Genomic DNA, 20,316 nt, shown 5'->3' with positions numbered 1-20,316 from the left:
TTATTTTGGTACAAAAAATTATTTGAAAACCATGCACATTTTTCCATAACACACATTTTTCACAAACATTCCGAAGATGCCTCACACACTATGGTGTCTATATGGCTCTGAAAAGATCTCAAAAACAGCCAAACAAGTTCTTGGGATTTTTTTATAACTTTTCAAGGACTTACCTCTAGAGCCTGCATTCGTTTCAACAGCATTTTATTTTCATTGTTCTTAATCTTTTCTTCATAAAATTCCAGAAATGTTTTTTTGTAGACTAGCTTCATATTATACTTCTTCACCATTCTGTCCAGAAAAGATTACTTAATGAAAAGGATTCTAAAATGTTTGTAATTCTTCATTTTTGTACAACAGTGACATCTTCTGGGCTGAAACTAAAAAGCTATCATTTCCTCCATGAATTCCGAGAGTAATGCAAAACAAATTAAGAGTAACATAGCAACAACCACGCCTGTAAAGAAATATACATTCTAAATTACAGACAGCTCTATTAGCTACCAAATAGGTCATGAGTAAAAAAGTATTTCAAGGGCTGTGAGATGGGGAAAAAGAGCTAAAGAGAACAGTTTTGTACTGATTCCATTTTATTTTATTTGATCCTTCATAGCAGCATTAAAAAGGGCCGCCAACCTCATTCTTAAAAGATTCACTTTAATCTCCTGGATTTTTTGTCAATTATTTTTCAAATTTATTCATTTGAAAGCAGAGAGAGACTGATCAAGCTAGCTCCCATCCCTTGTTCACTTTTCAAATGCCTACAAAAGTCAGAGACTGGCCAGGCCTAAACCAGAAGCTGGGAATTCAGTTCAGGTCTCCCAGATGGATGGCAGGGATACAAGTACTTCAGCCATCACCTGCTGCCTTGCAGGGTGCACATGAGAAGGAAGCTGGAATGAGAAGTGGAGCTGGGCCTCGAACTCAAGCACTCCAAAGTGGGGTGTGTTATCCCAACTGCTGTGCCAAAACCTGCCTCAAAACTCGTCTCATTTTTATCATACACCTTAGGCTGCTTCTTTGTTTTGCCAGTTTCTTTATTAACAAACTTCTAAATTTTAGAGTATTAATACTGATGGGATAGGGAAAGAGAAACACCAGTGGCCACTGGGACTTAGAGGCATATATAAAAACAGGATTCTCAGTTGCTCGAATCAGATCTCCCTAAATGAGCAAAGATAAATCTTTTTTACTGCAGGTAATTCATTTTCTATCATGAATCTTCAAAATATGTCTTTGGAAATAAATCCAGATTTTACACCTAAAAAACTATAATTACAAACGACTAAACCCAATTTGGCCACTTTGAATAGGGTTCTACCATATAAAAGCTAACTGTATTTTTGTTCAGTTCCTTAATGAGATGGCAAAAGGATATAAAACCCCTATCCAATTTCAGATTTCACTTCACCAAAACTGTTACAATATTTTTTTGAAGTGATGAATTGTAGCATACTGGATTTATCATCAATAAGGAATTAAGTAGAAAAGACTGCCAGTGCCTGCTTAGTATTTAAAACTTTTGCTTTATACTTTGTCTCTTTGGGTTTCCTAAAATTACCAACTTTGTTAACCAAAAACACCAAGCTAACATACTACACCAACAAAACATACTAAAAACAATTTTTTTAATTTCTTCTTTTGAAGGTTGAAAAGCACTAACATATAGCCCACATTCACTAATTTTAATAAAAAATTTAGTTTATAAAAGTGTTCATATTATTTTCCTCATGTTCAGTCACACTACTGACTTTCCTGTGTTACTGTATGAAATTAGTATTTAAGAATTCCTGAAAATCCTATACTCATAATTTTACAAACTGAATCATAATTCAAATAATCACCAGCCAAAAATAAATAGGTAATACAGCCTTTTCTTAGTTATTATTCAAAATAAAAGACTATTAAAAAAACAGTAAATCAGGAGCTAGTGTTGTGGTATATTGGGTTAAGCTGCCACTTGTGATGCCAGCATCCCATAGGGGTACCAGAGACTCCTGGCTGCTCTACTTCTGATGGAGCTCGCTTCCAATGTACCTGGGAAAGCAGAAGAAATGGCTCAAGCATTTGGGCCCTTCACCCGCACAGAGACCTGGATGAAGTTCCTGGCTCCTAGCTTCATCCTGGCCCAGCCCCGGCTGTTGTGGCCATTTGGGAGTGAACCAGCAGATGTAAGATCTCCCCCCACTCCACCTCTGTAACTCTGCCTTTCAAATAAATAATAATGATAAAATAAAAAATAGCAAATCAAATTCAGTCAAAAGTGACATGGTATACAATTCACAGTTCATTTTCATCCTCTCCTAATCTGGGAAACCTGAGACCCAGGTGCGCAGCAAGGCCTTGCAGTCTGACCTCATAAGTCCTGCATCCCTTGACTTGTCCTCTCTTTAGTTTGCAGGACTCCTAGAATTCAGGAGGAATTTCCAAGGGGAATCCATTCCTGAATCAAGATGTTATTATCAACACAGCCTGTGAGACATAGGTAATTTCAAACCCATAGTGAGATGTAAATAACTTTAATACCTATCATATCAAAAGGAAGATCTTCTGATTTATGAAAATGCACTTTATATTACAGAATTGATTAGCAGTCACACAAAAATGTTTGCTACTTGAACAATGTCACGTATTTTTCTATCACAAGGGAGGCAGTTGGCTCCTTTTCTCACCCAGCAATGACAGATGAATGAACAAGGGTGGCTGTAAGAGACTTACAGCACCAATCCCGGGACTTAGGCACAGTCTGTTTTTTACAAGGGATATATGCCTCAGGGTCTCACTTTAAAAATGAATTGACTGGAAGTATTAATCCCCATCCCTTTTTCTTTTTCTCTTAAGACAAAAAGAGAACAGTAACAGGTAAGTAACAATCTTACTCATTTAGCAATGGAAAATAGACCAAGAATTCAGGGACATCCACAACACCTTCCAAGTTGAAGTCATATTTGCAGCCAAATAAGGGATAATCTCCTTTCTTCTGAAATTTCACCGTATATATTTCATTTCCAAATGATTCTGTTTCTGATGTTTCAAGGCGTTTTCTGTCAGGGTTATCACACAACCAAAATAAAAGATTAAAACTGTGAATAAATAGTTTGATCAGATTATAAGTGAAAAAAATGCATAATACAATTTTAAGATATTTAATTAGTTTCCTAATTGAATTTGAGCTATTTTTAAGAAATAATATACTTTGATTTGAGCTAGGTTTAGAAAATAATACACTTTGAGCTACTTAAAAGAAACAATGTCTCACCAACAAAGCTAAACTAGAAACAGGTATCACTTTGTAACAACTGGTTAAGTTTATGGGCCTTGGTATCTGACCTGCAGTTTGTCTACCAATATATCCTCCTCCTCCTCAACATAACCTCAGTCTCTAAATTATATAAATGGGTTTTTAAAGCTCATCTGTAAATCTGTCTTTTGAACTTAAACTGTGAATATCTACTCCAATACAATATCAAAGTGCTCAGCACTTATTGAGGCTAACACAGCATGTTTTATATACTCTATATCTGATCAGCATTTGCTTCTTGATATTGTCAGCTTAATAATGAATACTTTGTAAACCACAATACATTGAAAACTACTTACATCAGTTCAAAGCTATTAGGAGTGGTACCAATAAAATAGCCTCCAGGGCTAAGCCTCTCACAAGCATTTCTAAGCAACATGTCAGCCTGCTTGTAGGACTCAAATGAGTAATGACAGACAAATTGACAACTGCAGATGTCAAAGTGCATTTCTGGATCACGAAGTTTCTCAATCAAAAGTTCCTGAAACAAATTAAAAGGGGTTAAGATTTTGCAACGTAGACTAAAACGTTTTTACCAAATTAATTTTTTAAAATTTAGATATATCCTGACACCAATGTATCCTTTTCCTCATGATCTGCAACTTGTGCTTTCCCTCCTTACACATAATAAAAGCCAGAAAGAATTTATTTATTTATTTATTTATTTATTTATTTATTTATTTATTTTGACAGGCAGAGTGGACAGTGAGAGAGACAGACAGAGAGAAAGGTCTTCCTTTACTGTTGGTTCACCCTCCAATGGCTACAGCGGCCAGTGCGCTGCAGCTGGCGCACTGTGCTGATTTGAAGCCAGGAGCCAGGTGCTTCCTTCTTGTCTCCCATGTGGGTGCAGGGCCCAAGCACCTGGGCCATCCTCCACTGCACCCCCAGGCCACAGCAGAGAGCTGGACTGAAAGAGGGGCAACCGGGACAGAATCCGGCGCCCCAAAAGGGACTAGAACCCAGTGTGCCGGCGCCGCAGGAGGAGGATTAGCCTATTGAGCTGCGGCGCCGGCCCCAGAAAGAATTCTCTTTAAAAAATTTTTTGATTTTACTTGAGATAGAGGGAGAGAGAGGAGGGAGGAAGGGGGAAGGTGGGGAGAAAGGGAGATATGGATCTTTCATTCACTGATTTACCCCTCCAAATGCCCACAATGGCCAAGGCTGGGCCAGGCTGAAGCCAGAAGCCAGGAATTCAATCTGTGTCTCCCAAGTGGGTGGTAGTGAACCAAGTACTCATGTCATCACCTGCTGCCCCGAAGGGTGCACATTAGAAGGAAGCTGGAATGGGAAGAGCTCAAACCCATACACTACAACCCGGATGCAAGCGTCCCAAGTGGTATCTTAACCACTTCACCAAATTTCTGCACCTAAGAAATCATTCTTTATCCTGTTTTAACAAAACAATCTGAATTCTATTTTCATAGTAATTTAAAAACTAAAGGATTCCGACACGATGTTTAAAAACATATCAATCAAATATGACATTCACAGCTGATCCTTTCTTGGCTTCACTTGAGAAAGTAAAATGCCCTTCAACAATAGCTTAGGCTAAAAAAAGATATCTAGCTTTTGGCATTTTATAAAAATGCAGAAGTGTTTTAAAGGTTTCCAACTTTATGGCAATATGCTACCACCTTTCTTATTTTGAAAGCTACACACAAAATATGTACAACTGAAGTAACTATAATAATTTAATAAAGCTAAAAAGTCAGACATAATTCAAATTGAGACTTTTACCTCAAATGCCTCTGGAATTCTTTAAAACTTCATAACTGAGGTGGAAGGTGGAAAAAGCAAACAGCCTTTGCTATGTTGTAAAACTATCCTAATAAATTACAATGTGAACAAAACTAAGTTCAGTTCTACTTCAAAACACAGCTGGCCCTCCACAGCCACAGGTTCTGCAACCATCACAGAGCAAGATATTAAAAAAAAAAAAAAAAAAGCATTTGTACTGAATTTAGATTTTTTGGGTCATTATTCTCTAAACAATACAGAGTAACAATTATTTAAATAGCATTCACAATGTATTAAGTGCTTTAATATTTAGAGATGCTATGAAGTCTGTGAGAGCAGGTTATATGCAAATATTATGCCATATCATATAAGGAAGGGATTTGTGCATCTTGTGCATCATTGGATTTTGTCCTAAAACAGTTTCCTGAGAGTACCAAGAGATGACTACACTAGAAATTAAATCTTGTCTGAACAAAAAAGCAACAGGTGACACAACAAATTATTAAAGCCAAAAATTTCCAGAAGTATTCACTCATTTAAGGAAATTTATCATAATGGAATTCCTAGCAGAAACTGAAAATGCATGTTGTAAGTTTTAATGTATCATTTATCTGAACAAAAAATGTAAAAAACCAACTGACCAACATTAAAATAAAAAGGAAAAACCCATATACAAGAAAATATCCATACCTTTGAACAGTCAGCAGTAATAAATTCTGCATTGAAAAGAGATTCACCATCACGACGACTCTTCATGTCCTCATAACGCTGCTGACATTGTTTGACAGAAACGTCAGCAATATCTGGAAGGGTGGAAGGGTGTTAGTAACAGTCTGTATGCAATGGTACTAACCTAGACATTGATTTCAACTGACAAACTTGGGCAGGAAATTCAGCTTTAGTAGCAACAAAAAGGATCCATTTCCTTTAAAACAAAATAAAAAGTCTTTGTTCTCATACAAATGCCCTATTTTTCAAAAAGAACTCAAAGCTTTCTCTTATAAATTCCATAAAAGTACTGTCATGATCTAAACATGATGATCCAATCACAAAGTGTGGACTCCAGTTTGAATTCTAAATTGTTTTTGTTTTTTGGACAGGCAGAGTTAGACAGTGAGAGAGAGACAGAGAAAGGTCTTCCTTCCGTTGGTTCACCTCCCAGATGGCTATGGCCGATGTGCTGCACCGATCCGAAGCCAGGAGCCAGGTGCTTTCTCCTGGTCTCCCATGTGGGTGCAGGGCCCAAAGACTTGGGCCATCCTCCACTGCACTCCCAGGCCACAGCAGAGAGCTGGACTGGAAGAGGGGCAACCAGGACAGAACCAGTGCCCCAACCAGGATTAGAACCGGGGTGCCAGCGCTGCAGGCGGAGGATTAGCCTAGTGAGGCGCGGCGCCAGCCTGAATTCTAAAATTTAACACTATAGATAAAGCAACTTTTGGAAAAGCCAAGTTTCTATTTTCATAATAAAATGTCACCTGCTCTTTTCCCTATTTTGAGAGGTGCAACAGTAGGTAAAATTCTGGCTCCTTACCAAGAATACAATGTAGAGGCACTGAGCGGTATGGGGAATACTTCACATATTCTTCACCACTATACACTAATGGGGGATATAGGAGTCAGTTTCATATAAGAATATCCTTAATAAAGCAGCAAAATCTTATTTGATTAAATTTTAGTCGGTTTTTTTTTTTTTGGACAGGCAGAGTGGACAGTGAGAGAGAGAGAGAGAGAGAGACAAAGGTCTTCCTTTGCCGTTGGTTCACCCTCCAATGGCCGCCGCGGCCAGCATACTGCGACCGGCGCACCGCGCTGATCCGAAGGCAGGATCCAGCTACTTATCCTGGCACTCCCATGGGGTGCAGGGCCCAAGTACTTGGGCCATCCACCACTGCACTCCCTGGCCATAGCAGAGAGCTGGCCTGGAAGAGGGGCAACTGGGACAGAATCTGGCACCCCGCCCGGGACTAGAACCCAGTGTGCCGGTGCCACAAGGTGGAGGATGAGCCTAGTAAGACGCAGCGCTAGCCTAAATTTTAGTTCTTTAACATAAATTTTTTAAAAAGATTTATTTATTTGAGAGGTAGAGTTACAGACAAAGAGAGGAAGAGACAGAAAGGTCTTCCATCTCCTGGTTCACTCCCTAAAGGTCACAACAGATGGAGTGCTGACCCAAAGCCAGGAGCCAGGAACTTCCTCTGGATCTCCCAACACAGGTGCAGGGACCCAAGGACTTGGGCCATCTTCTACTGCTTTCCCAGGCCACAGCAGAGAGCTGGATCAAAGAGGAGCAGCAGGGACACAAACTGGCACTCATTGGGTTGCCGGCACCACAAGTGGAGACTCAGCCCACTACACCACAGCACCAGCCCCCTCTTAAACACACTTAAAAAAATCTTGTGTGATATAACAGGAAGTAACAAAAAGATTTCTGCTACATAACAAAGTTTGATGGCCTTCTTAAAGATAGCACTGATTTGAGTGTTTTCAGTTGTGAGCTGCACTGACCACATTTTTGGGGAAACTCATTTTGACTTGAAATGGCTATTCAGACTTGAGCACTTGGTATGTATTTTCTTGAAAATGAACAATGACCCTATCAAGGAAAAAAACAAACTGTATTTGTGGCCAAGGGCAAAATTTAACTTTCAAGTGAAAATTACAACTCTGAGAACATTCTATCAACCACAAAGGGTTGGACATATTCCCAATATTTAGATTTTCTGATTAGTGATAACATTAAACAAATGTTATTTCTTGGTGTCAACAGTTGGAAGATCTGCATAACTTTAGTGAACTGTATTTTCTAAATATTACAAAACCATGAAATGTAAGATAGACCAGCAGATTTTTAATATAACAAAGTAAAAAAGATCATCTTATAACTAACCTTTATGGAACTGTCACTGATTTGAGTTTTGTGCCAAAAATGTCCACTATTCTCTGTAAAGATTATTGAAATATTCCTTTGTTTTGCAAGCACTTAATCAAAATAACATACTGAATACAGAAAAAGGTTTGATGGGGCCAGCTCATGTCCTGGCTGTTCCACTTCCAATCTTGCTCCCTGCTAATGTGCCTGAGAAAGCAGTGGAGGATAGCCCAAGTGCTTGGGACCCTGTACCCACATGGGAGACCTGAAAGAAGCTCCTGGCTCCTGGCTTAGGCCTGGACCACCCTTGGTTGTTGCAGCCTTTTAGGGAGTGAACCAGCAGATGGAAGACCCTTATCTCTGTCTCTACCTCTCTTTGTAACTCTATCTTTCAAACAAATAAAATAAATATTAAAGAGAAAAAAACAAGTTTGAGAATCTAGAAGTTTCCTATTATTCCAGACTCTAAAGGGATTTGCAAAAATGTGAAAAACAAAGAAAAAAAGCAAACCAGTCTTCACTCTGTTATTTTGAATTCAGTATCTTTTAACATCTCAGAGCTTTGATTTCTAATGTGTAAATATCAATGGCTATTAGCTCGTAACAGCCTTGCTGGGTCAGAGCTCATCAATGAAAAACTTGAGAACTGCCGATTTAGGAAATACTTCAGAAGGATTGCTGTTTTACCCCCTTTAACTGGTCTCATCAGAAAGAACATGAGGTCTGCTTCTCCCTCTTCAGAGTGAAGACCAAAGGCTGGGCTCAGGTGTATTCATTTATAAAGTTCCTGTCAATCTTTTACCTAACAGTTTCAGTCTCTTTAAGATTGCTAGCAGGGTGGAAAATGGTTCAAGTGCTTGGGCCCTACACCCGCATTGGAGACAAGAAGGAATCACTTGGCTCCTGGCTTCGGATTGGCACAGTGCGCCGGCTGCAGCAGCCATTTGCGGGGTGAACCAACGGAAAAGGAAGACCTTTCTCTGTCTCTTTCTCTCACTAACTGCCTGTCTTAAAAAAAAAAAAAAAAAAAGGTTGCTGCCAGGGTCTAGTATTTCATCAAGGGTGAAAAAAACAGTACTGAATGAAGTACTGTTTTTCCTCTTTCATGTATCTGCTGTAATTTTTTTAAAAGGAATTTCCCTTTAAACTATCTGCTTACCTTAAAATTCTGCTCATATTAGAGAGGTAAGAAAATGTTTGACCCTTGCAGTTATTCTATGAGTTTCAGAATAGTAAGCTTCTTAGCAACCTCCAAGGGTGAACAATGAAGGTTCTCCCCTCTATTTGAACGGTTTAACCACTACTGTTTTTGATGTTCAAATTGACCTATCTTGCCCAACGGAAACGTCCAATTCTGTCCCTTCTAAATGATTTTGACTACCTTTGACGGTTTCCTTCCTTTACAAAAGGACAAGCTATTCCGTGCTCATTAACCATACTACAAAGCCATCAGGAAGGTCTTACAAATGACGTTCGCAAACACTCATCTCCTCTGTAGTCCTCAGATATCTTGCCACGGCATAGTCTAGCACTAGGTTGACAAAGAGAATTTTCTCATTTTTACAGTATCCTGACTAAGATCACATTCTTCTTTTTAATACCATTATTCATCTTACCAGTACATACAAGCTTGTGAATTCTTCCCTTTTTCCACTTGAGCAAATCTCCACCTTTACCACAGCCCAGGTCCAAAACAGCAATTTCACGTTTTTTTTTCTGTCGAGTCTTTTCTAAAAATTCCCCTAAAAGAGAAATGTCATAATAAATGATGTCATCAATTTTATGAAACATAAACTGCTATCTCTAGTAACCTACTAACCTGATTGATATGTGATATGTTATTACACATTCATTTATGTAGTTAATTTCTAACTCTAGGTAAGGGTTTCCAAATACAACTATGAGTTAGTTAACTTGATCCAACATTAAAGATTAAAAACTGTGTCTGACATTTTAGAAAGTTAAGACAACTTCTTGAAGGTTTGCTTTCAGAATTTCACTCAATATTAAATAGGATATGCTACATTCTATAATATAAGAAGACCCAACACTTCTTCATGACCAGCAAAAATCTCATTTCCTTTTTTTTTATTTGACAGGTAGAGTTATAGACAGTGAGAGCGAGACAGAGAGAAAGGTCTTCCTTCCGTTCATTCACTCCCCAAATGGCCACCAGGCTGGGCTGCACTGATCTGAAGCCAGGAGCCAGGTGCCTCTTCCTGGTCTCCCATGTGGGCACAGAGGCCCAAGCACTCAGGCCATCCCCCACTGCCCTCCCGAGCCACAGCAGAGAGCTGGACTGGAAGAGGAGCAACCTGGACCAGAATCCGGCACCTATATGGGCTGCCGGCGCCTCAGGTAGAGGATCAACCAAGTGAGCCACGGTGCCGGCCCCAAAAATCTAATTTTCATAACCTTTTTTGTAGCTTTCTCTTTCCACAGCTTGGTGTTTAAGTTATCATGTACCTAAAAAAAATCAAGTTGGTTACAGAATGACAAGAGTGCTTGACTTTTCATAAAAAATGTCATGCTTACCACCAAAAGAAATACAAGAAACCAAAAAATTATAGTTTTATAATAATTAAAATTCATAAACACTTCAATCAATCAAACCACATTAGTAGCCAATAAATAATTAGATTTCTATACATCAACAATCAAATGATTTACATATTAGTTAAAAGGATATTAAAACTCTCAATTTAAGCATTCAGCAATTTTAAAATTGTCACAACATTGAATCCTGGAGCCACATCTCCCTGTCCTTACCATTCTGAGTTTAATACTTTCTAGTTCATGCATGTACTATTTTGACAGTGAAAACAGTACAAATACTAGGTCTCTGTCTTTCACTGTCTACAAGAACTTAACATAAGTTCAACAGAAGCACAAGTGTTCCATATCTCATTCTCTATCATGAATATTAAGAAAACGGCACAAGAAATACCAAAAACAGCAAAAACGAGTAATTACAAAATCAAGATATATTATGTTATTTTCAAAGTTACCTTCATCACCTTCAAAAATTGTACCCAAACTATTTACTAAGCTATAAATGCCAGAGAGAGAGAGAGAGAGAAAGAGAGAGAGGAAGAAAGAAAGAAAGAAAGAAAGAAAGAAAGAAAGAAAGGAAGGAAGGAAGGAAGGAAGGAAGGAAGGAAGGAAGGAAGGAAGGAAGGAAGGATACTGTGTTGAGAAGAGAACAGAAAAAGCCAACAAGGGAGCTTGGCAGAGACCTGACTGATTGCATTAGGGTCAGGCAGACAGCTGCAGATAGCAAACCACTCACTGAGAGAGTTGCTGGGACAGCTGAAGAAGGAAATTACATTTTGTTAAGTCTGACTTCAGACTTTTCAACATCTACATTCTTTCTTAATCACAGAATGCATGTAAAATGTGAAAAATAATGACTCTAAAATATATAACCAATGAAAAAATAAATGATACATTGTAAATATATATATATCTGTATTATTGAGGATAATGAGAAAGAGATAAGCTAAAAACAAATTAGCATGAATAAGGTCCAGAGAGAACTTACAAGGAGGAGGCTGAACATGCCATTACATTAATTAACCTGGTTTCAGCTTGGCCCAGCTCCAGCCATTGAGGCCATTTGGGGAGTGAACCAGTGGATCAAAGATCACTCTTTCTCTCCCTCTATCTCTGTAATTCTAGCTTTTAAATAAATAAATAAGTCTTTTAAAAAATCATTTGAGGGGCCAGAGCTGTGGCGTAGCAGGTAGAGACACTGCCTGTGGTGCCGGCATCCCATGTGGGTGCTGGTTTGAGACCTGGCTGCTCCACTTCCCTTCCAGCTCTCTGCTATGGCCTGGGAAAGCAGTGGAAGATGGCCCAAGTCCTTGGGCCTCTGCACCTGCACGGGAGACAGGGAAGAGCCTCCTGGCTTCAGATCGGTGCAGCTCTAGCTGTGCAGTCAACTGGGGTGTAAAACAAGAAGATGGAGGATCTCTCTCTCTCTCTGCCTCTCCTCTCACTGTGTTAACTCTGACTTTCAAATAAATAAGTAAATCTTTAAAAAATAATAATAAAATAATCTGAGGCAGGCATTTGGAATGTCTGCATATTATATTTTAGTGCCTGGGTTTGAGTCCAGCCTGAGTTTCAGATTCTAGTTTCCTTCTAACATGTACTCTGGAAGGCAGCAGGTGATGGTTCAAGAACCTGGGGCCTTGCCACCATGTAGGAGATTCAGACAGAGGTCCTATGCCCTGGCACTTTGGCCTGGCCCAGTGTGAGCTATTTTACTCACGTGGAGAGTTAGCTAGCAGATGGGAGATATCTCTCTTTGCCTTTCAAATAAAATTAAGTAATAAAAAAAAGAATTTATTGAAGGCCAAGTTTTAGTTCTACCTTAATCAAGATTTGATTAATTAAATGAGTAAGACTCTGAGCTTGCTGTATGGAGAAAAAAATGAAGCAATTTAAACAAAGAAATGGCAAAAAAAAAGTCATACCAATGAGAGCACTTTTTATCCAATTATTAAAGTTTCTTAGGTAAAATATACGACTTTGACTACGCTTCTCCAAACCAACTTCCTGAAGTTCATTATAGTGGGCAGCTACTGCTGAGCCATGTCCATGCTCTAGGTTCTGAAAATAAAGAATGGAATAAAATTAAGGATCAGAACATGGTAAAAATAAGAGCATCTGACCTGTAAATGTATGAAGCCACTGAAACTGTTAAACTTCACTAAGCAATGGTATCAACCACAGAAACTCCACTAAATTCTCCCAGACACTTATTTTCTTATTTTTAAAAACTCTAGATTTATAATTTCCATTTTCATCTTTCCATCTGAATAATTTTAGTATTAATGTCATTATAGAACCCACAGTTTCAGGATCCTCATTTATTCAAAACAGTAAATGTCAGTAGATGGTGTTCCTCTAAGGAAATAAAATAGGAATAAATTATAATGATACATATTATTATACAATTATTTTGAAGATTAAACAAATATAAGTGTTAGAACTCATTTGGCTACATTCAACAGTACATGCTATTACTAATCTAATCCAACAATTTTCAGTCTGTGCCACCCCCTGGGCACTAAGAGCCCTCCCACCTCCCTTTTCAGTAAAGTGCCTCTTACTTACCTATTTTATCTATCAGGTTTAAGTACAAGATTTTCACTTGGAGAAAGGAATATATTGCTGGTAAAAGTCTGAAAAAGTATGTTTAAAACACTAGCCCCCAGTCCTGGCTACAAGGACTCATTCTCCTCCAATGTAAAGGCCTGGCCTATCCGCTGGTTTCCTCTTCCGGGCTGATGGCAGAATTTCACCTATTCATTAAAGTGTTCTTTCCATCCAATTACAGATTCTACCTCAACTTTCTTTCTTTTTTTTTATAAAGATTTATCTATTTATTTGAAAGTCAGAGTTACACAGAGAGAGAAAGAGAGGCAGAGGGAAAGGTCTTTTATCCTCTGGTTCACTCCCCAATTGGCCGCAACAGCTGGAGCTGCACTGATCCTAAGCCAGGGGCCAGAAGCTTCCTCAGGGTCTCCCACGTGGGTGCAGGGACCCAAGGACTTGGGCCATCTTCCACTGCTTTCCCAGACCATAGCAGAGAGCTGGATCGGAAGTGGAGCAGCTGGGACTTGAACCAGCACCCATATAGTATGCCAGCACTACAAGAATTGGCGTTACCAGCTATGCCACAGCGCCAGCCCCCAAATTCCTTTCTAAAATAGTATTTGAGAGGAAAATGACTTGCTCTCCCTTGCTCTGTAATATCCCTGCTAAACACCAGGCTTCTGTAGTCAATTAAAGAAAACTGTATGTAAACTTCAGTTGGTGGGGCCAGCATTGTGCCACAGCAGGTTAAGGTGCTGCTTGCCAAACTCGCATCCCAGATCATAGTGCTGGGCTGCTCAGCTTCTCATCCAGCTCCCTGCTGATGTATCTGCTAAGTACTTGGGCCCCTGCCACCCATGTGGGAGACCAGGATGGAGCTCCAGGCTCCTGGCCTCAACCTGGCCCAGCCCTGGCTGTTGTGGAATGAATCAGCAGATACAAGATCTCTCTCTCTCTCTGCCACACTGGGTCTCAAATAAATAAACAGATCTTTAAAACAAACAAACAAAAAAGACTGAAAAAAATTTTTAAAGAGTTGGAAACAACTTCAATTTAAAGGAATATAAAGATGAGTATCATTTTTACATTTATCAATGACAATCTTAACTACTTGCAAACAAAACAAAACAAACAGCAGCAATAAAAAGCAGGTGTTGTGATCCAGTACAACAAGCCACTGCTTGGGATGTCTGCATACTATACTGAAGTGTTGGTTGGGTTCTGGGATCTCCTCCATTTCAGATCCAGCATCCTGCTAATGGGCACCCTGAGAGGCAACAGATGATCCAAATGCTTGGGCCCTGACACACATGTAGGAGATTCCTGGCTTTAGCAGAGGCTACCCCCCGCTGTTGCAGGCATTTGGGGAGTGAACCAGTTGATAAAAGCTTTTTGTCTCTTTCTCTGCCTTTCCAATAAATTAATTAATTAAAAGAGAAAGAGAGATGGACATCTAATAAAAAAGGAAAAAATTAAACCATTTGGACTTCAACCTACTTTTCTGAAACAATAAGAAACAGAAACTGTAAAACCGGATTTTAATTTTCTCATCAAGTTAGTGCTCTAAAACAACAAAAAATACCGGAAGTTTCAATTATATAAAAATTAAGAGTAAAAGAGCTGCCACCGTGGCGTAACAGGTTAAGCCTGCAATGCCAACATCCCATATGGGTGCCCAATTGAGTCCCGGCTGCTTTAGCTCCAATCTAGCTTCTTGCTAATGTGCCTGGGAAAGCAGTGGAAGATGATACAAGTCCTTGGGCCCCTGTAACTGCATGAGAGACTGGGAAGAAGCTCCTGGCTTTGGCCTGGCCCAACTCCAACGATTGTGGCCATTTGCAGAATGAACCAGTAGATGGAAGATCTCTGTATCTCCCTCCTTTGTAATGCTGCCTTTCAAATAAAAATTAAGTTAAAACCTACTCTTTTATAAAACTATATGTATTAAAAATAGAATACTCTTAAAGCTTCTAAGATTATGTAAAACTCAACATAATTCCAGAGCTGCTCCACATCTCCATTTCACATACTGTATTGCAAATAAAAAGAAATACATTCAACATACCTTCTGCTTTTCAGGAACATCTTCAAGTTCTAGTTTTCTCTTTTTCCGAGCACCATCTCCAGGGCAAGGTTCATGTGTATCATCATCAGTCCCCGTTTTTCTTTTCTTTGAAATGTTTTCATCGTCACCAGAACCTTTCTGCTCTGGAGCAATTTCAGCATCAAGTTTTCTTTTCTTGGAAGGAGTGTCTTCCTCACAACTGGAGCTTTCCTTTACAAGATCATCTTCACACTCTTTTCTCTTTTTTGATGTGTCTATCTGCTCACAGGTAAGAGTCTTTTCAGAAAGCCCAGTGCCAGAAGCTGTTGAGTTTTCACCAGCACTAAGGGAAGATTCTGGTTCAGAATTTACTGAAGATTCTGCCTGTTCAAGAGGCAGCTTTTCACATTCCTCTATGTTTGTAGAATTTTCCATTTTTGGTTACTTGAATTGATAAAACTTCATGAACACTAGAATGGCAAAATTTTAATATTACTTGTTAAACACTAATGCTAACACTTTAAAATATTTTTAACTAGAACCTAGCTATTTAATTTCAGTGATCAATGAGTTTTTAAAAAAATCTCTGTAGAGGCCAGTGTCGTGGCAGAGTGGCTTAATCCACCACCCACATCCCATATGGGCGCTGGTCTGAGTCCTGACTTTCCCACTTCTGATTCAGTTCCCTGCTAAAGCACTTGGAAATCAGCAGAAGATGGCTGGAGTGTTAGGCCCCTGCCACCCACATGGGAGACCTGGATGGAGTTCCAGGCTCCTGTGGACATTTGGGGAGTGAACCAGTAGATGGAAGGTCTCTATCTCTCTCGCTCTGCCTTTAAAATAATAAATAAATCTTTTTTTTTTAATTAAAAAAATCTCTTTGTCGAGAGAAGATCAAATGATGGATCTAATACATATTACATTTGAATTTCTAAGTATATGGTAGTACTAATTACAATTCCCAAAAACTTCTGCAGTCTTCTTCAGATAAGTCACTACTGGCATTAAAACTGTAAAATGAGCTGGGAATATATAAGTACTGATTCCATTTGTATTGTGATTCTTTCTCTACAGCTTTAGTTCCCAAATCATGAGCTGGGCACTTTGACAGGCACAGCAGATCTGACTGTAGATCTCACAAGAACCACCAGCTTCAGGCAGTGCAGTCTCAACTCAGCTGACTGCACACACTGCTTCTGACGACATCATAAGTGTGAGGCTGAGACTGGGGGTACTACAGAACATCTAGGTGGAACAGGAAATTAGGCTGCTGATGTCTAATCTCATTTCAAGACCTGAAAAGTTGTACAGCACCCAACAGGTGTACAATCTCTGCCAATCTATGGATATTAATTTTTTAAAACACAAATTTAAGGCATAAGTACTTGTTATAATGTCTGGGCTACTTAATAAATGGAATTATCAGTTTTCTACTTTGGCCTAGGAATACTAACAGTATCTTAGAACAGAAAACACCTGGGAATCTTCAGTAAGGATTTCTGAAATCCTTATTTCATGGGGAAGAGGGGCCGGTCCAATTAGGTAGTAAATGAACAGAGTGGAAATGACTTTGGACAAATTTCAAGGCAGCCTTTAGTTTAATACCCAGCAACTCTCTTTCAGACACTCACACGCTTAGACCTCTGTGTAACATGGAAGGGAAAGGGAACTGACCAGTCTGTTGGGAATTATTAAGATGGTCCACTTCTTAAGTCATTCAACATTCCACCAGCTACAGAGGAATTTAATATGAATGAGGTCTACAAGAGGCTTACAACATAACAGACCCCTGTTAAAATGTTAGGCTGTCTTATCAAATCCAATAGAGAAAGAAAGCAAAAGACAAAGACAAAAAAAAAAAAAACAAAAAAACAAAAAACTAGTGAGATTCAGCAGATTCAGAACCTGCAAATTATGAAGAAAAAAAAAACTTTCTATGTGAACAAAAAGAATAAGAAATCAAGTTTCTTAAGCATATGGGTGAGTCTGGGAGGGATTCGAGGGATATTAGCTTTCACTACCACTGTTTGAGGTTGCAAAATACCAAGCAATGCCAAACTTAGAGGACAAAACGAAACGAAAATCACCCCAAAAGGTTATTTTCAGAATAACTGCATAAAACCGGCCACTGAATTATGAAATTCGTATTTCTCCCTCTCTGTTATTTCCTAAAAGGAAACAGAAATCCGCTTTACATTCATAATAAAGTTATGCCACATATAGTTTTAGCTTCAGCTATCGCCTAAAACTACTACTTCAGGAGTTAACGTGTGAATTTTATTTATATGGGCCACTACATCCACAGACGTGTTATCCTAGAACCATAACCTATTAGCCAGGATAAACGACCCTGCATTCCAGGCGGCCGCAGAAACGGCAAAGAATGCTTAAAACAACACTCCACGTGGGAGCAGGCCGTGCCTCAGAACCCGGCAGAGCGAGCAGAGAGGAGCGCGGCGCCGACTCGGACACGGATCTCCGAAGCGCGTCCAGACCGGCAGGTCCACCCGGCTTTCCAGGCGCGCCTATCTCTGCCCGCCCTTCCAGACTCCGGAGCGCAGGGCGCCAGGCCCGCCCGCCGAAGCCCCACGGCCCCATCAGTGAGCCAGCCCGCCATCCTGGAGGCCCGGAGGGCGTGCTCCCGAGGCAAGCTTGCCCCTTCCGTCGCGGCTCGGGCTTCCGACACGCCGCCCAAGGCAGACGCTTCTGTGGATCCCACTGGATCCCCCAGGCCAGCGCTCAGCGCGGCCCTGGGACACGACGAGCAGCAGCTCTTTGGACTGCTTTTCTCAACAAACCCCACGCAAAGGACCTGAAAGCAGAAGGCTAACAGGAAGCATTCCCATCAGAACTCGGAGCCCCCCTTCCACCCCCTCACACAGAGCCAGAGGGGCTGAACACAAAGAACGGCCTGAGCTCCAGCCGCCACACTCACCAGCTCAACCATTCACGATTCTGTTTGCGGAAACGCCGGCTGCTCGGCCCGCCTGTCTTGTTGCGTCACTTCCGGAAGTGCGCAGTCACGTGGCGCTGCTCCGGCTGAAAGCGGCTCGTGTCCCCCACCCAGGAACTACGAGTCCCGTCGTGCCACGCGCGCGGCGTGCAGCGGGCGCGCAGGGCGGGCACGGACGGCGGAGCACATTGCTGGTGGGCGCGGCTGGGGGGCAGGGGCGGTGGGGGTGAGCGTCCGCGTGAGCATCGCGGGTTGGGTGTCGTGATTGCCGCTCAGGCAAGTCGCTCCGCCGAGTGACCTGGCCGTTGCTTGCGAGAAGCCTGGTCCGGCCTGCGCGGCGGGAAGTGGCAGCGGCCTCAACGTACGAAGAGGTAACCTGGGCCGGAGCCTTCTGTGTTGTACTGCGGGGGTCCAGAGGTCAGCAAGTACCTGGGGCGCGTGCCGGGCAATTGCCCGGCAAGTGGGGGGCCCCTCGGGCTGTGCGGGTGCGCCTGCTGGGACGAGGTCACCCTCTCTGGCCGGCCCCACCGTCCCCGGAGGCCGAGAGAGGTCACCCTGGCTCTAGTCGTGCGTGCCAGTATCTCCGGCAAGTCCTGCCTTTGGGAGTGTTTCGGAGCTGCGCTGTAGCCCTTCACCGTCAGCGGGCTGCGCCTCCCCTCGTCGGAAGCCAGGGGACGTGGGGCCGGGAAACGTCCGCCGTCTACACTCCACTAAGAATGAGCTTGGGGGCTGGCAGCTCGTTCCCTGTGGCCGTATTTGGGAGGCCGTGCCGTTCCTCCCGCCGGGGGAGCCATGCTTGTCTGGGGGGACGGTGGCAGCCCACACTTGTTCCCGAGAGCACCGACGGGAGCGTTATTCTGTATTGCTAGACTTAAGATAGATTGTTGGTGCGAGCACTTAGTTACTTTGCTGCGTCTCAGTGCCTCTCCGCCTTAGGGGGTAAAACTGATCATGTTGAAATACTTTTTGCTAAAATTGATTCTTTTAGAAGCAGGTTTGAAAATGTGTTTACCAGTCTGCCTTCTTATTTTTAGGCACAACAACGGTAATTCATAGACTTGGTTCTGGGGAAAGCAACGTTTGGTGTAGGTACAAGAGTATTTAATAAAGTTTGTGGGAAAATGGAATTAAAAGTATATGGTGGTGCAAAAAAAAATGGAAGTCTATGCATTGTTATTTAAATTATATGCATTTTCCACAAACTTTGTTTTCATGCCTTCCAGGCTAATCACTTCAGAATTGTAGGCATCAGCCCTTCTGAGGTTGTTGACCCTTCATAAACTTGGAACCAAGAATGAGGCCTCTTTTTAACATGAAAATGAGCCATCAATTTCAAATAAATGGGCCTGTATTTTTTTTAAAGATTTATTTATTTGAAAGGCAGAGTTACAGCAAGGCAGAGACAGAAATAGAAAGTTCTTCATCTGCTGGTTCACTCCCCAGATGGCTGCAATGGCCAGAGCTGTGCTAATCCGACGCCAGGAGCCAGGAGCTTCTTCAGGATCTCCCAAGTGGGTGCAGGGGCCCAAGGAATTGGGCCATCCTCTGCTGCTTACCCAGGCCACAGCAGACAGCTGGGTCAGAAGTGGAGCAACAAGGCTCCCATTTGGGATGCCAGCACTGCAGCTTTGCCCGCTATGCCACAGCATCAGCACCTATATTTTTCATTATATGTTTGGTTCATGAGTGTGGACAACTGCAAAGATACCAGTTTCTGGGGAATGGAAGTACTGCTCACAAATGCAAACATTAGCACTAGACAGTTAGGTGACCTGTATTTGCTGGTTCTGATGCTTAAAAGTCATGAAATAATTGCTATTGCAATTTGAGAGAAAACAAGTCTGATTTTCACTTTTAAAAAATACCTGTTTGAAAGGCAGAAGAGAGAGACAGAGATCTATCATGCACTGGTTCACTCCCCCAAATGTCCACAACACCCTGGGTTGGGCCAGGCCAGGCCAAAGCCAGGAGCCAGAACCCAATCTGGGTCTTTCAAATGGGTGGCAGGAACTCAAGAACTTGGGCCATCACCTGCTGCCTCCCAGCATGGGCATTAGCAGGGAGCTGGAATCAGAAGTGGAGCTGGGACTCAAATCCAGACACTGATAGGAGATGCTGGTGTCCGAAGTGTTGTCTTAACCACTATGCTAAACGCCTGCCCCAACTTTTATAAAAATTTCTCATTAAATTAAAAGCTTTTAATTACACGTTTATAGAAACTCCGCAATGGGATATATGGAGATCCCTTTAGGTTTTTGTGAAACTTAAATAGAAGTCGTGTAAAATCAATTGAGGACGGGCAA

General features: G+C 41.3%; 2 protein-coding genes across 4 annotated transcripts in view; one reads left to right on the top strand and one right to left on the bottom strand.

Moving 5' to 3' along the window:
• The window catches only part of RNMT (RNA guanine-7 methyltransferase), a 32,434-nt gene extending 14,405 nt beyond the window's left edge, over positions 1–18,029 (bottom strand). The window contains exons 1-8 of the mRNA XM_002713472.5: positions 17,996–18,029; positions 15,082–15,530; positions 12,392–12,527; positions 9,530–9,655; positions 5,732–5,844; positions 3,601–3,782; positions 2,880–3,044; positions 174–291 (exon numbers count right to left, since the gene is read on the bottom strand). Of these exons, the coding sequence (XP_002713518.1) occupies positions 174–291; positions 2,880–3,044; positions 3,601–3,782; positions 5,732–5,844; positions 9,530–9,655; positions 12,392–12,527; positions 15,082–15,495 (1,254 nt within the window). The 5' untranslated portion in view covers positions 15,496–15,530; positions 17,996–18,029. The remainder of the gene's footprint in view (positions 1–173; positions 292–2,879; positions 3,045–3,600; positions 3,783–5,731; positions 5,845–9,529; positions 9,656–12,391; positions 12,528–15,081; positions 15,531–17,995) is intronic.
• A 50-nt stretch (positions 18,030–18,079) lies between these two features.
• Positions 18,080–20,316, top strand: part of MIMS1 (mitochondrial inner membrane structural 1) — a 36,522-nt gene continuing 34,285 nt past the window's right edge. Inside the window, exon 1 of one of the 3 annotated variants that reach the window (XM_089305407.1) lies at positions 18,080–18,207. The gene's annotated coding sequence lies outside the window, so the exon portion shown is untranslated. Of the gene's footprint in view, positions 18,431–20,316 lie in introns of all 3 variants that reach the window. The other 2 variants (XM_008260993.5, XM_089305406.1) reach the window with 2 other exon arrangements.

This window comes from Oryctolagus cuniculus, chromosome 10, assembly GCF_051225735.1.
Source record: "Oryctolagus cuniculus isolate XC-2025 breed Fujian yellow rabbit chromosome 10, ASM5122573v1, whole genome shotgun sequence".
Taxonomy (NCBI): Eukaryota; Metazoa; Chordata; class Mammalia; order Lagomorpha; family Leporidae; genus Oryctolagus; species Oryctolagus cuniculus.
The sequence above is the reverse complement of the archived record's forward strand: the minus strand, read 5'-3'. Positions and strand labels throughout refer to the sequence as shown.